General features: G+C 41.7%; 1 protein-coding gene across 31 annotated transcripts in view; it reads left to right on the forward strand.

Moving 5' to 3' along the window:
• Positions 1 to 14,970, forward strand: part of AAK1 (AP2 associated kinase 1) — a 224,695-nt gene that overhangs the window by 131,666 nt on the left and 78,059 nt on the right. For all 31 annotated transcript variants that reach the window (XM_077959456.1, XM_077959463.1, XM_028832421.2 and 28 more), the window contains 2 exons: positions 7,217 to 7,325; positions 9,074 to 9,216. In XM_077959456.1, the coding sequence (XP_077815582.1) occupies positions 7,217 to 7,325; positions 9,074 to 9,216 (252 nt within the window). The remainder of the gene's footprint in view (positions 1 to 7,216; positions 7,326 to 9,073; positions 9,217 to 14,970) is intronic.

Below are 14,970 nucleotides of genomic sequence, written 5' to 3' on the forward strand. Positions count from 1 at the left end.
AAAAAAGAGAGAGAGAGAAAGGAAAGGACAGGACAGGACAGGAAAGGAAGAAAGAAAGGAAAGAAAGAAAGGGAGGGAGGGAAGGAAGGAAGGGAAAGAAAGGAAGGAAAGAAAGAAACAGCTTGTCAAAAGGCTGTAGTGGGGATTCAGATATGGGCTGCCTGGTTGCTCTAGATCAGTGTTACTCAAAGGATCTTTTTTTTTCTTACGCTTTTCTCCTCCTGTGTGTTGACTTACAAAAATGTATTTTCCTCCCAGTCTGTCATGTTACTTTTGTGTGTATACAAATTGAGATAAAATTCACCCTTTTAAAGCATATGGTTCAGTGATTTTTAGTATATTCACAAGGTTGTGCAGCCATCACCACTATCTAATTTTAGAACACTTTTTTCTTACCCCCCGAAGGAAACTTCCAGCCTGTTAGCAGTCTTTTCTTATTCCCCCTCTCCCCAGCCTGATAACCACTAATCTTTTTACTGCATATTCTAGATATTTCATATAAATTGACTCATACAATATTTGACCTCTTGTGTCTATTTTCACTTAGCATATTGTTTTTAAGGTTCATCCATTGCATGGCATGTATCAGTACTTCATTCCTTTGTGTGGCTTGTGATATTCTGTTGTACAAATATACCACATTTTATTTATTCATTTATCAGTTGATGGAATTTGGGTTATTTTCACATTTTGGCTAGTGTGAATAATGTTGCTATGAACATTTGTGTAGAAATTTTTGTGTGGACATAATATTTTCACATCTCTTGGGTGAAATTTCTAGGTCATATGATAACTTGACTTTTTGAGGAACTGTCAGACTGTTTTGGCAGCTGCATCACTTTATATTCCTACTAGTAATATAAAAGGATTCCAACTTTCACATCCTTGCCAGTTTTTTTTATTATTTGTTTTTTATTATAGCCATCTTAGTGGATGTGAAATGGTATTTCATTGTGATTTTGATTTACATTTCCCCAATGATTGATGATGTTGATCATCTTTTCATATGCTTTTGGCCATTTGTATATGCTCTTTGGAAAAATATCTATTCAGATCCTTTGCTAATTTTTACAGTGGGTTGTCTTTTTTGTTGTTGTTGAGTTGGAAGGGTTCTTTACATATTCTGAACACTAAATCCTTATCAGATGTATGATTTGTAAATATTTTCTTCCATTCTATGTGTTGTTTTTAGACTTCCTTAGTAGTGCCATTTGAAACACAAGTTTTTTATTTCAACAAAGTGTGATTTATCTGCTTTTTGCTTGATTGCTTAAGTGTTGTATCTAAGAACCCATTGCCTCATCTAAAGTCACAAAGATTTGCAAATATGTTTTCTTTGAGGAATTTTTAGTTCTTTGATCCGTTTTGAGTTAATGTTTGTATATGGTGTGAAGTAGGGATCCAAATAATTCCCACTTGTCTGAGCACTACTTTTTTAAAAGACCATTCTTCACCTGTTGAATTGTCTTGGCACCCTTGTCAAAAATCAGTTGAGTATAAATGTACCAATACTACTCAGAGAATCTTGTGCCATAATATAAATCACTGAACTGCTTCCCTCACAGGCAAGATCTTGCTGAGGGGAAAAAATGAGCTTAGTGATTTGATTGATTTATGTCCTGGAGCAAGCTCCTTATTTCCTTACCTTCTGGTAATAGTTTACTAACCAGCAGATGTTTGTGGACCACATTTTGAATAGCACTGCTCTATATCTTTGCTTCTTTAAGGGTTATTGACCAGCAACATAGTTACACACCTATTAGAAACTTAGAATCTCAGGCCTATCCCAGGGCTTCTGGATTAGAATCTGCTTTTTAACAGGATTCCCATGTAATTCATACAAATATTAAAGTTTGAGCAGCATGATTCTAGAATTAGACTCTAGATGACTTTAAGGGTCTGTTTAGTAAGTACGAGATTAATTAATGAGTAAGACTTAGGAAAGGGGATAGGCACAGTGGCTCATGCCTATAAGCTCAGCACCAAGGAGTAGTAAAGCAGAGGACATTTATAATGGAATCTTGGTGGCTGGGCATGGTGGCTCATGCCTGTAATCCCAGCACTTTGGGAGGCCAAGGCTGGCAGATCACTTGAGGTCAGGAGTTCGAGACCAGCCTTGCTAACATGGCAAAACCCCGTCTCTACTAAAAATACAAAAAATTAGCCAGACGTGGTGATGCACACCTGTAATCCCAGCTGCTTAGGAGGCTGAGGCATGAGAATTGTTTGAACCCAGGAGGTAGAGGTTGCTGTGAGCTGAGATCACACCACCGCACTCCAGCCCGGGTGACAGTGAGACTTTGTCTCAAAAAAAAAAAAAAAAACAACACTTTGGAAAGGTAGAATAAACATGGGTATAGAGAAGATAAAAATAACTGGAACTTCTTATATAGCAGAAGTCCAAAAAGGTCTCCAATAGACTCCAAGGCCAGCCTAGATCTCAAAATGCTTTTTGTTTTACTGTTGCACTGGACTTGATAGTTTTTGTTTGCCAGTAAATAACTCCTCTTGAAAGAATTATAAAGGAAATTTAGGATTATAGAGAGAAGAGGGGAGAGGGAATAGTAAAGCAGAAGACATTTATAATGCAATCTTGGTGGCTGGGCACAGTGGCTCACACCTGTAATCCCAGCACTTTGGGAGACTGAGGTGGGTGGATCACCTGAGGTCAGGAGTTCGAGATCAGCCTGGCCAACATGGCGAAACCGTGTCTCTACTAAATATACAAAAATTAGCCAGGAGTGGTGACATGCGCCTGTAATCCCAGCTACTCAGGGGGCTGAGGCAGGAGAATCACTTGAACCTGGGAGACGGAGGTTGCAGTGAGCTGAGATCGTGCCACTGCATTCCAGCGTGGGTGACAGAGCAAGACTCCGTATCAAAAAAAAAAAGCAATCTTGAGAGAAACTAATTGTAGACCTTAGAACTGCTTTCTTTCATCTTTAAGTTAAGAAGAAGCTGAAATTTGCTTAAGAGGTTCTGTGGAACCATAATGTGATCCCAGAAGTAGACAGCAGTAGTGCTGAGTCATAAAGTCAGAAAACGTTGAATGTTTGAAAGGAGGGTCAAAGCAGGTAGACGATGCTTCTTTGAAAATGTACTATCTGCAAATGCAAGCAGTAAGCAAATTTCCATCATCATGGATTTGCACATGTCATGCTGAAGATCCAAGGAAGGGTAGCCTGAGCTAATGACATATAGTTATGTGCAATGTTCATTTTTACTGTTTTGAAGTGAGTGGCATGTTATTGATGGGCAATTTAGAATGCTATATTTGTTTTCTTGAACATAAATAGATATACTTAGAAATTGAATCTTCCCTTTTTTTCATAAGACCTTAAGATTCTTTACTAGGAATTCTTCTGTCACAGGAATTTTGAGGCCAGAGATAGTATACCATGCTGCGCTTCAAGCACCATTAATTAAGGCGCCAGATAAACTTGGGATTTGTGATAATCTATAGGACCTGGGTTGAAGGCCTGGTTTTCAAAACTGGTAGCTTTTGCATGTATTTATGAAAAAGGTTTTTCACTGCTTCAAGCAGTTAAATAAGAAAATTAATAAGGTAACTACAAACCATTTAAAAGTATCTATTTAATAAAGCAGGTCTTCTAATAGTTTTTCAATACTTTATTAATGTTGTTTAATGATGGTTTAAAAATGAAACTTAAAATAACATAAACTCTTTAAACTTATCACTGCTTAAATCATGTAGTAGTGATCTTATCTATGGTTTAACTGAACGTTCCCCACTTCCCTGAAAACCACATTTTGACTAATACTCATCATAATTCTGGTACTCCAAATAATAGTTGTAGGCAAGGGCAACAAAGCATCTTTCCCTCATCCTGCCTTTTTCTGAGTAAGCGGTTTGTAGCTGAGGTATTCCCTATGTGCTTCCATTCTATACCGCTCCATCCATTTCTGTTCTATAAGTCTGGATCTGGTCTTCTAACCAAAATCAGAGGAAAGCTTGGCCCTCTCTGGCCTGTTGCTGCTGAGAACAGGGCAGGAGCTACTGCCAGTGTACCTTAAATGTGAGTCATGCTCAACTTGTGGTAAGATTTTCTCTTGACCTTTTCTACATTTCACAGCCATTCAAACGGATCTTCTCCATCAGAATTATAAACTAGTGGAGTTTTACTCTAAAATCTGAGATGTTGCTGCATCATCAGGTCATTAAAGCCAAATGCCATTGTCTCTCTCCAAAGAGGGGGTCTTTTCTGCTTGGACGTATCTCAGGATATCTGCAGAAGAGAAAATGAACAGCAATTCGGACTTGAACTGTTCAGCAGACATCTTGGCAAACATCTTGGCAAGGTGCCATCTGCAGATGTTGATGATCCAGTTTTGGTCCTTTAATGCCTCTTTACCTCCTGTTGGCTTGTGTTAGTCCATCTGTATTACTATAACAAAGTACCTGAGATTGGGTAGTTTATACAGAAGAGAAATTTATTTTCTTATTGTTCTAGAGGGTAAGAAGTCCAAAATCATCAAGGTGCTGACAGGTTCAGTGTCTGGTAGGGGCCTGGTCTCTGCTTTCAAGATGGTGCCTTGAGCGCTGCTTTCTTTGGAGGGGATGCTTTGTCTTTACATGGTGGAAAGCAGAAGGACAAACGAGCCTAGCTAGTTCCCTCCAGCCCTTTTATAAAGTTGCTTATCCCATTCATGAGGGCTCTGCCCTCATGGCTTAATCACCCCCTAAAGGCCCCATCTCTTAATACTATTGCATTGGGGGTTTAAGTTTTAACGTGAATTTTGGAGGGGACACAAGCCTTCAAACCATAGCATGGTTCTACCAATATTTTTTTGCTTTCTGCCGGATGCTTTATTAGTCCTCTTAGGATGAGACCAACTCGGAGGCAACATTGCTGATTCTTTTTCAAATAGTTCAATGTAAGGACATGAGTCTTTCATTCATCTTTGAATATTTGGAGGATATGATCTTTATTTTGGTTGCAAAGAACTTCTCTCCAGTTCTTCTACTTTCAGGAATGTGTAAATGGAAATGAGTTCTGGATGGGTTGATGATGAGATGGAAAAGCAGAGGGAAGGATAGGCCACTAAAATGTGAGTCCCAAAATCATTTTCTGTTTGGGAAAAACTTGAATTCTAGAGAATGTGTGTTAGCTTCATCATCTCCCTTATCTATTATCCAAAGCAGATGCTCTAAGTCTTTTGTCTCATCAAACTTCTTTGTCATTCCTATACATTTAGGAAATGACCTTGTTCTCTACCAAAATAAAACAACAGATCCGAACTCACTTGAGTTATCTTTTTCTTCCGCCTTAAATCAACATGCACAGCCATCCTTGCCTCCTTCCTGCTTGCCAGGGGAAAAAAAAAAAAGTTACCCTAAGACCAGTCCCTCGAACAGTACTCTTAATCCCACCCTTCTACTTATAGGACTTTTTCTGTCAATTATCATCATCCTCTCCTGTATCTTAAAGCTCTCTTCTCTTGACTCCTTCCTCTTTCTGGTGCTCAGTTTTTTCCCATCCTAAACACCCTTTCTCCTCGGTGCTGCTGCCTTAGGCACAAATGTTCTGCAAGAGAAATCTGTAGACCCTGGCCCTACTCACTCAACTCCCATTCTGTGCAATCCAGTTTCATTCTCACCACCATCCCATCCGTTCTCTGAAACTACTCTCACGTAAGTCTCTGGTGACTTCCATCTGCCAGTTCCAAAGCCTTTCTACTTTTGTCTGAACTTTTGTTGCATCTGCCATTTTTGAGGCAGTAGTCATTCACAATCCATCACTCAGAGGAAGGCTCTAATGAGTTTTAACTTTGATGCCCAGGGTTCAGGTGTGTTCACTTCATACCGTGGGGTTTTCTCTTGTTTTGTTATGAAATTTGTTTTTCACTGTAAACAGCTGAATCTAATTAGAGTGGTGGTAGTTTCTGTTCTCACTGTCCAAATTGCTAAGTTTGTATGGTGACTCTCAGGGGACCACAAGTTTTCCTTCCCCCTCACCCTTTTGAAACAAAAGTAGGACAATTTATTAAAACTAGTGTAAAAAATAAAACCTTACCTTGCATTTGTGCAAAAATCATATCACCCAGCTTGCCTTCTTTTTCTTTCCTCAACTTACTTCTTAATTACTTTGGTTTTGAACATGATCGTTACAAAGAGCTGCCTCTCTGGAGATGTTGAAAGGACTATACCAAAATGTGAGGCCATTTCCAGTTCCTAGATGGGTCCTGACACATAGGAAGTGCTCAACAAATGTTGGTTGGATGAATAAATTCATCCAAGCAGCCCTGAGAGATCACATGCAGTTCCAACTGAAGAGCTGGAAACATGCCCATCTTATATCCCAGTTGGTTGGCTTGAAAGGCCTAATTATGAGCAAAATGCTTAGGTCTGGATGCTATTGTAGTCCCTTCAAGACTTTGTAAATAGCTTTTTTTTTTTTTTTTTTGGTAGATTTCCCAAAGGGAGAAAACAGTATGAACTATTTAAAAGTCAAGTTGAATTAATTTTTGTCCCCTAAAACCAGGAAAAACATCAATTTTATTTTTCTTAATTAGAAGTTAAGGCCGGGCGCGGTGGCTCAAGCCTGTAATCCCAGCACTTTGGGAGGCCGAGACGGGCGGATCACGAGGTCAGGAGATCGAGACCATCCTGGCTAACACAATGAAACCCCGTCTCTACTAAAAATACAAAAAAATTAGCCGGGCGAGGTGGCGGGCGCCTGTAGTCCCAGCTACTCGGGAGGCTGAGGCAGGAGAATGGCGTAAACCCGGGAGGCGGAGCTTGCAGTGAGCCGAGATAGCGCCACTGCACTCCAGCCTGGGCGACAGAGCGAGACTCCGTCTCAAAAAAAAAAAAAAAAAAAGAAGTTAATATATTTAAGTAGTTCCTACGGTCTCTACTCTTTACCCCCTGCCGTGTTTCTGGAGAGGGGAGTCTTTGCTTCTAGTTTACATGGAGCATTGATGCAGTAAGCAAGTAGGCACTCTGTGCATTTGACTCTAGAATTTAGGTTCTGGAGTGTCCTCTGGTTTAGTGGGGTTATGGAATTGCTATTGAAGATCTAGCTGTGAATCTCAGGGACCACTGGAAACCTGTTCTTGACCCTGCTCCTTAGTCTTCTCTGTCAACCCTGTATCATCTCTGTATTTAAATTATCTGAGCTAATGGAACTGACTGGCTAATTCTGTCCTATTGGCATCTGAAACTAACAATATATTTCTCATCTCTTGTTCACAGAGGGACCTGTCAGGGCACAAGAATATTGTGGGTTACATTGATTCTAGTATCAACAATGTGAGTAGCGGTGATGTATGGGAAGTGCTCATTCTGATGGACTTTTGTAGAGGTATGTATATGAACCATCCCCTTAAGCTGTCATTTCTCTAGCATTTTGATTGTCAAGGTTAGGCGAGTCATTTCACTTAATGTGCACTGCACTCTATAGTATGTTCTGGTTTTACAGATGAGAAAACTAAAAGATACAGTCTGCTGTCCACTCTTTGTTATTCTTATAATGGTACAGACAGTTGAAAGTGTAGATAATATAAAACTCCATTTTTGTTGGGTTTAGGAAGGTTTGGTGTTTGTGTATAAATGAGGATGTATAAGAATGAGAATGAATGTTCTTTGTGATGCTATATAACAAATGATGAAGGCGCATAATAAAGACTCAACTCCAGATGGACAAAAGAAACAGTACAGCTTCCCCCAACTCCCTCACTTGTGTGTTCTCTTTCCCACTTACCATCATTCATGTGTTACGGGGTAAAAGAATCCTTTTTGTCTAATGGAAGTGACCCTCCTCTCCTTGCTCTAAAGCTATAACTCCTAGTAAGTTGAGGCTATATTCAAATGATGCAGCTGTTAACAGTGGAGTAAAGTCATTGAAAGCTTCAAGTTTCAAAAAACATTTATCTTGGGAAATTCAGACTGTAGCATGAATTTTTTTCATAGTTAATTGCATTTTATCGAACCATTGTTTGGAGGTTTGGCTTAGGTCAGTGCCTTACTGTTTGGTGCTGTGTTTTGTAATCACCCTTAGTTCCATTAACATTTTCCCTACACTTAAGATACTATCCATAGGCCGGGCGCGGTGGCTCACGCCTGTAATCCCAGCACTTTGGGAGGCTGAGGCGGGTGGATCACAAGGTCAAGAGATCAAGACCATCCTGGTTAACATGGTAAAACTTTATTTCTACTAAACATACAAAAATTAGCTGGGCGTGGTGGTGCACACCTGTAGTCCCAGCTACTTGGGAGGCTGAGGCAGGAGAATCACTTGAACCCAGGAGGTGGAGGTTTCAGTGAGCCAAGATCATGCCATTACACTCTAGCCTGGCAACAGAGTGAGACTCAGTCTCAAAAAAAAAAAAAAAAGATACTATCCATAAATTAAATATGTTGCTAATCCCAAAAATATGTGATGTTAACCAGTAATTTCAGCCCTTACTGTATTAACTATTTACCTGATTTCCTAAAGTACCACCAAATTTGAACTTGACTGTTTGTTTCCTCCTGCTCATTCGTTTTTGGATACTAAAATGTTTAGAGATCAGGCAGTAGGAGCATCCAGGCATCTGGATAATGTTGCAAGTGAGGGCATCAATCTTTTGGTCCTGGAGATTAATTGTTGGCGGTACCATTTCTGCAAGCCAAGCAGTAAGTAGTGAAGCCAGAGAGACTAAGCTGTTCCTGAAGTTCAGACTATAAAACCATCTTCTTCCTGTTCCCTGGACCTGTTGTGCCATCTGATTCTTACTAAAAGATATGGCAAGGTGAGGCTGTGGCCATGTCTCATACACAATGGACACGGTATAACCAGGCAACTACAGCAGGACCATATTATCAGTTCTACTAATCTCGAAGACATAACGAGGGCAGCTCACATCTGGGGTGCTTTATAAAATAAAGAAACGATTTTTGATGCATTAGAGGAGACACTGAATTATAAGAAAACAAACCCCAAGCTGGGAGTCAAGACAACTAGGTTTTAATCCTGGCTCAGTCAGTGGTTAGTCCAGACCACTTCTCTTAGACTAAATGACAAGTCTGAATGTTTATAACCTCTCCTTTGTCCTGTACGTACCCCCTCAGGTGGCCAGGTGGTAAACCTGATGAACCAGCGCCTGCAAACAGGCTTTACAGAGAACGAAGTGCTCCAGATATTTTGTGATACCTGTGAGGCTGTTGCCCGCCTGCATCAATGCAAAACCCCTATTATCCACCGGGACCTGAAGGTACAGACCACGCTCTTTCATGACGTGCATTCTTACTGAATATTTTCTGTCTGCCCCAGGGATGGAGTAGATACTGTGGGGATGTGAGAGAAATGTAAGGTATGGTCCCTGTTTTTATGTTTATATTCTGCCTGAGGAGAAAAAATAACAAAGGAAAAAGTACAGTACAGGTATAAGTTTTATTACTTAAGTAGCCTCCAGAAATTCTTTATAATTATCAAATGCCTGAGCCTGTGTTGTTTCTGTTTTTCCTGATATACTCCCCCAACTTTTTCAGGATTGTGAAAAATAATACTTTTAATTTAAATACTTAGTAAACAATGATGCTTGGTTTTTAAAGTCTTATTTCATATTTTGCAAAATCAACGAATTGATTTTTTTTAGTTGTCCTAATTGCCATCACCATGCACCGTGCCTTTCATATTGTAGTCTCTTGACAGTGTTTGTTGAATGGAATTGGCACCTTGTTAGGGTTCAACTTAGCATGTATCAAGCACCAATTATGTGCCATGTACTCTACTACATTTTATGTACAGTGTCTCTTCAGGGGGAGACATTCTTTGTTACATTTTATAGTTGAAACTAAGAAGCAGAGAGGTTATGTGACTTGCCTAAGGTCATATAACTAGGAAGGACAGTGCCAGAATTTGAATCCTGTGACAGTGTCTTCTCCCCAGCTCCCCCTTCCCAGGCTCCTTGGTTTTCTCCTCAGATCACTAGCCTCTCCGGGCCTGAGTTTCGTCATCTGTAAAGTGGAGCCAACAGTGCCCGCTCGGTTAGGGTGGTGGTGAGGCTGAATGCGGGAGTGCTTGTCAATCTCTAGGCACATGCCTGGCAGGGTAAATGCCTGAAAGGGCTCGGAGGTGAGGACAAGGGGAAGAGGCAGAGGGACACAGAGGATCCTTTTAGAAAGTAATATTCCCATGTTCTCAGAGTCTTCCTTTATATTAACTTTGTTTTTTTGGTTGTTTTGAGATGAAGTCTTGCTGTCTTGCCCAGGCTGGAGCTCAGTGGCACAATCTCGGCTCACTACAGCTTCCACCTCCCGAGTTCAAATGATTCTCATGCCTCAGCCTCCTGAGTAGCTGGGATTACTGGTGCCTGCTGCACGCGTAGCTAATTTTTGTATTTTTAGTAGAGACAGGGTTTCACCATGTTGGCAAGACTGGTCTCGAACTCTTGGCCTCAAGTGATCCGCCTGCCTTGGCCTCCCAAAGTGCTGGGATTACAGGCATGGGCCACCATGCCCAGCCCTCTTTATATTAATTTTTAAACACTTAGTGGATTAAATGAAGCCTGAATGATAATCATGTCATACCAGTAAATAACACCTGTCCAGCTTACATAGTTACCAGGATAGCACTGCCCGGTGACATTCCCTGTGCTACAGTGAGGTGCTGGGTTAGCATCACCCAGTGATGGGACCCTGGGGACACAGCTCAGTGTCTTGCCTGGGATGCTGAGTAGGTTGGTGGGAGGGCTAAGGCAACGGACCCCAGCCGCCTCCTTCACGGCACTGAACAGCCCACGAGATGTTTCAGCAGGGGAATGCGGAGCAAATCGGTGTGAAAGGCTGAGTGAGGTTACCAGGCTCCATTCCCCAGCCAGCCCTCAGTGCTTTACCCCTTGCACCTCAGTGTTCCTAAGAGGGAGGCAGCGCAATGCTGGCTGGACACACAGTAGTTGGCCTTCTGTATCCACGGGTTCCACATCTGCAGATTGAACCATCTGCGGGTGGAGAATACACACAGTTGTCCCCCGTATCTGAGGGTTTTGATACATGGTTGGTTGCATGGAGGGAGATGTGAAACCTACAGATAAGGAGAGCTGATTGTATTGGACTCTGTGGTTGTGTTTTCATCAATATTGAAGATCATCAGTCATGCTGCCAATTTGTTCACTGCTTCAGGAGATTCTTTCTCCTCTACCTTGGATGTAGGGACCATGGGAAGAGGCCTGGATTGTGATTGTTGCAGAGAAGTCCTGGTCGCTGTTGTTTTTAGTCGTTGACTCCCCAGATCTTACACTCGATGCCATCTAGATCCTTTCATTAGCACGTTAGATTTTATTGCTGTCTGCTAGTATGTCTGTGACGGACAATTACAGTTGCCTGCTGCGACTGCAGCTTCCCAAGGTCTGAGTGAAACGTCCCCAAGTGCTCCTGTTCACCCTGGCTCTGTCGTTGCATCACATAGTCTCAGCCACTCTGAGCTCCATGTCACTGTGGGAACCAGCCACCACAGTTCTAGCAACAGTCAGAGCCAAAGAGTTCTCTGTTTTCCTGTTTTCCAGAGAAAATGCTAGTTGCTTCTCTGTGAGCAGGATTTCCATTTGGTGAGGAGATGCCATTGTGAATAAAAGTTAGTAGGATGTGGGAAAGAGCACAGGCCAGGCCTACCGTGGGCCTTGTGGAGCCAGTGCCGCTCTGCATATGGGTCTGCTGGTTCACATGCAGAACCGAGGAAGGCCCCCTTGCCCTCTCTGCTGCCTGTGCAGTCTTTCTTTCCAATGACAGACGAAATAAACGGAAAGTGGTCCCTGTCCTTAAGCAGCTTATGTTCTAAAAATAACCGTACCAGAAGTGCTGTTCTATTATACTGAAGATCTCTCCTCTAATACATTGTTTTAACACTTTAATCATTTTCCTCATTTTAAATTTTCATTTCTCTGAGAAAGACAAAGATCAGGATTGCAGATCATGGTGTTGTAGATCTGGAAAGGTCACCGAAGCCAGCCCTCTTCTTTACCAGTGGGGAAACCTCCGCACAGAAAGGCTGTGACCGGCACGGGTAGTTGAGTGATCAAACCAGAACGGAGGCCACGGGTTTTCACTCCCATTTTATTCTGTTGAATACCATGCTATTTGTACAAGCACTTAAGAAAGGAGAAGAAAGGGTTAAGGCTTAACAAGCACATTCATGTTGAAAAAGTCATAGATGTCTCCTCTTTTGTCAGAATAGAGATTTTGATCTCATGAAGTATAATAGGATGAAGATTCTTGTCCCATTTTTAGAAACACAGGTTTGAAAACCTGCATTCATCTAATCTTTCAAATTTTGCAGTGGCAATACATTCTCTGACTGAAATGTCTAATGCCATACCTGTTTGGAATATCGAGATGAAGAGGTCAGTAGGAGGTAGCCTTCTAGATCTTTTTGCTAAAGCTGTAAGCAGAATTTGACAGTGACAACTTCAATAGCACTCTTAAGCTGAGAGGCTGGGAAATGAGGTCAGCAGCATCACACTCTCAAAGAATGGAAAGGTTCGGGATTGAAAGCAGTGGTGACCAATCTTGAGCTTCACCCTAAGGGACTTTGCCAAAAACAAAGTCCCTCTGCAAATTCTCTGAAGCTTTCAGAAAGTGGTGTACGACTGTGTAGTTGGTTTTCTACCTTCTTAATCTCACATAATCTGTCCATACCCACTTATCCCTTTCCATCCCTGTTGATTTTTCTCTATACCCGGCCCGAGTCATCTCACACCCAGACTGCTGTACCTGCCGTCGTTGCCTTCCTTCTCCTTCTCCCTCAATTTTGCCAAGCTAATTTTCCTAAAATGGCTGTCTTCGTGTGCTGCTGACCTGAGAAAAATGCTGAGTGGCGCCCGAGTGCCCTTCCCCAGTCTGCTGTCTGTGTGCTTCTCTGGTCCTCTCCCTTTCTCCTTCCTCCTTCCTCACCAATCTCAACTGTCCATCCCCCTTAATGGCACAGTGCACATCAGCACAGTGAGTGAGGGTGTGGTGCTGGCAGTCTGGTGGCCTGAGCCTAAATCCTGCCCTGCCAGCCTGTGACCTCAGACAAGTTAGGTAGCTTCTCTGGCCTCTTTTTTCTAATCTGTTAAGGGAGACAACAAGGCTTTGTAAGGATTATATGAAATACTCTAGGTTTTTAAAAGTTTGTGGAGCAGCGTCTGGCACTTAATAAGTGCTATTAGTTATTACTGTTATTATCACTCTGTTTTTTAATGCTTTGTTCCTGTTATTGGTTTCACTTTTGTAAGTCCTTCACTTCCTCCACGGCTCCACATTATCTTGTCTCCCCTTTTCTGACAGCACTGGTTCATAATAGGTCCTTTCCCATGTTTTCAGCTTTCTTTGCAGTACTGGTGCCATGCACAGCACTGTTCCAGCCACAGTGACCTGCCCGTGTGCCCCAGACCCTTCAGGCACTCTCCCGTCTCAGGGCCTTTGTGCTGCTGTTTTCTGCTTGGAGTGCTCTTCCCCGAGATGGCCCATGGCTGCTCCTTCTTCATCCAGGTCTCTTTTCCCCTCAGAGAGGCCTTCCCTGACTATACTATTTAAAATAGCATTCCCCTTCACCGTACATACATTCACCCGCTGCTTTCTTGTCATAATGTTTATCACTACCAGGCAAGTATAATGATTTTCTTCTTATCTCCACTTGAACGGTAAGCTCCGTGAGAGGATAGACTTTGTTGTGTTGACAGCCTTATCCCTAGAGCCTAGAAAAGTTCTTGGCATATAGTAGGAGTTGAAACGTGTTTCTTTTGTTTTTTTAGTTTTGAATTTTTGTGGGTACATAATGGGTGTATATAGGAGTTACATGAGACATTTTGATACTGGCATGCAATGTGTAATAATCACATCAGGGTGAGTAGGGTATCCACCACCTCAAGCATTTATCCTTTGTGTTTATCCTTTGTGTGAAACGTGTTTCTTTGATAAATATATGGTAATAAGAGCTTTTCTAGATGTACATTCCAGCATTAGAAGTGTAGAAACTGATTCAGAAAGGGAGTGCACACATCCAATAGGAGAAGCATGATTTTACATGAGCCCTGCCAGGTGCATGAGGCCGAGGAGGAAGATTGTTGCTGAATGATGCTGAATAAGTGATTTCATCAGCAACATTTAAGGGTCCCTGGCATGTGTACGGCACTGGACAAGGCATTATGGGAGACACACAGGCATTTCTCTAAAGCTTTGTAGTCTTACTTGGGAAGGCAAGCGTAAATACATAAGAAGCTAAATACCAACCCACAGTGAAAGAAACATTGCCGAATTGTAAATGATTATCAGTGATTATTACCTACCAAAGGTTTACAAAATTTATTTACAAAGGGCCAGATAATAAATATTTTAGGTCCGTCATAACTGCTCAACTCTGCTGTCAGAGTTTAAAAGCAGCCATAAACTTTAGGTAAGTAACAAGTGGGCATGGTTTGATTTGGCCTGAAGGCCTTCAATTCTGTAGATTTTGTGGACTGGTCGTGAAAGGTTTTTCTCGGGAGTTACAACTTGAGTAGAGAGTGAGCAGTTGAATAAAAGGAGCAATTGAATAAAAGGAAAAATTAGATTATGTATGGAATGCTTAGGAGACATGGAACAAATCAGCCTGGCTAGTGTTTAGACACGTGGTTCCTTATTAACTAGATTTCTATTGTAGGGGCATTTCTGCCCCTACAATAGAAAGTCCTGTCCTTAAGCTTGCACCCAATGCATTAAACAAGTATCATCACCCCTACTATAGTTGGAAGTAAGGATGGGGGCCTTTATTAATTGCTCTGCTTCTAACCTGCTTCCTGTAGTGGGAATATAATTGCCTGTCCTTTCTAGAGTGAGGTTGTTTAGGTTCACTTCCCAGCTGTACCAACTATTAGCTGTGTGACATTTAGCAAGTGACTTAATCACTCTGAGCCTCATTCTCTCCATCTGTGAGAGAAGGATAATAATCATATTGGGATTATGAGGATGTAGTGGGATAATCCATGTAAAATGCTGAGTACAGTAGTACT

Source organism: Macaca mulatta, chromosome 13 (genome assembly GCF_049350105.2).
Source record: "Macaca mulatta isolate MMU2019108-1 chromosome 13, T2T-MMU8v2.0, whole genome shotgun sequence".
NCBI classification, from domain to species: Eukaryota; Metazoa; Chordata; class Mammalia; order Primates; family Cercopithecidae; genus Macaca; species Macaca mulatta.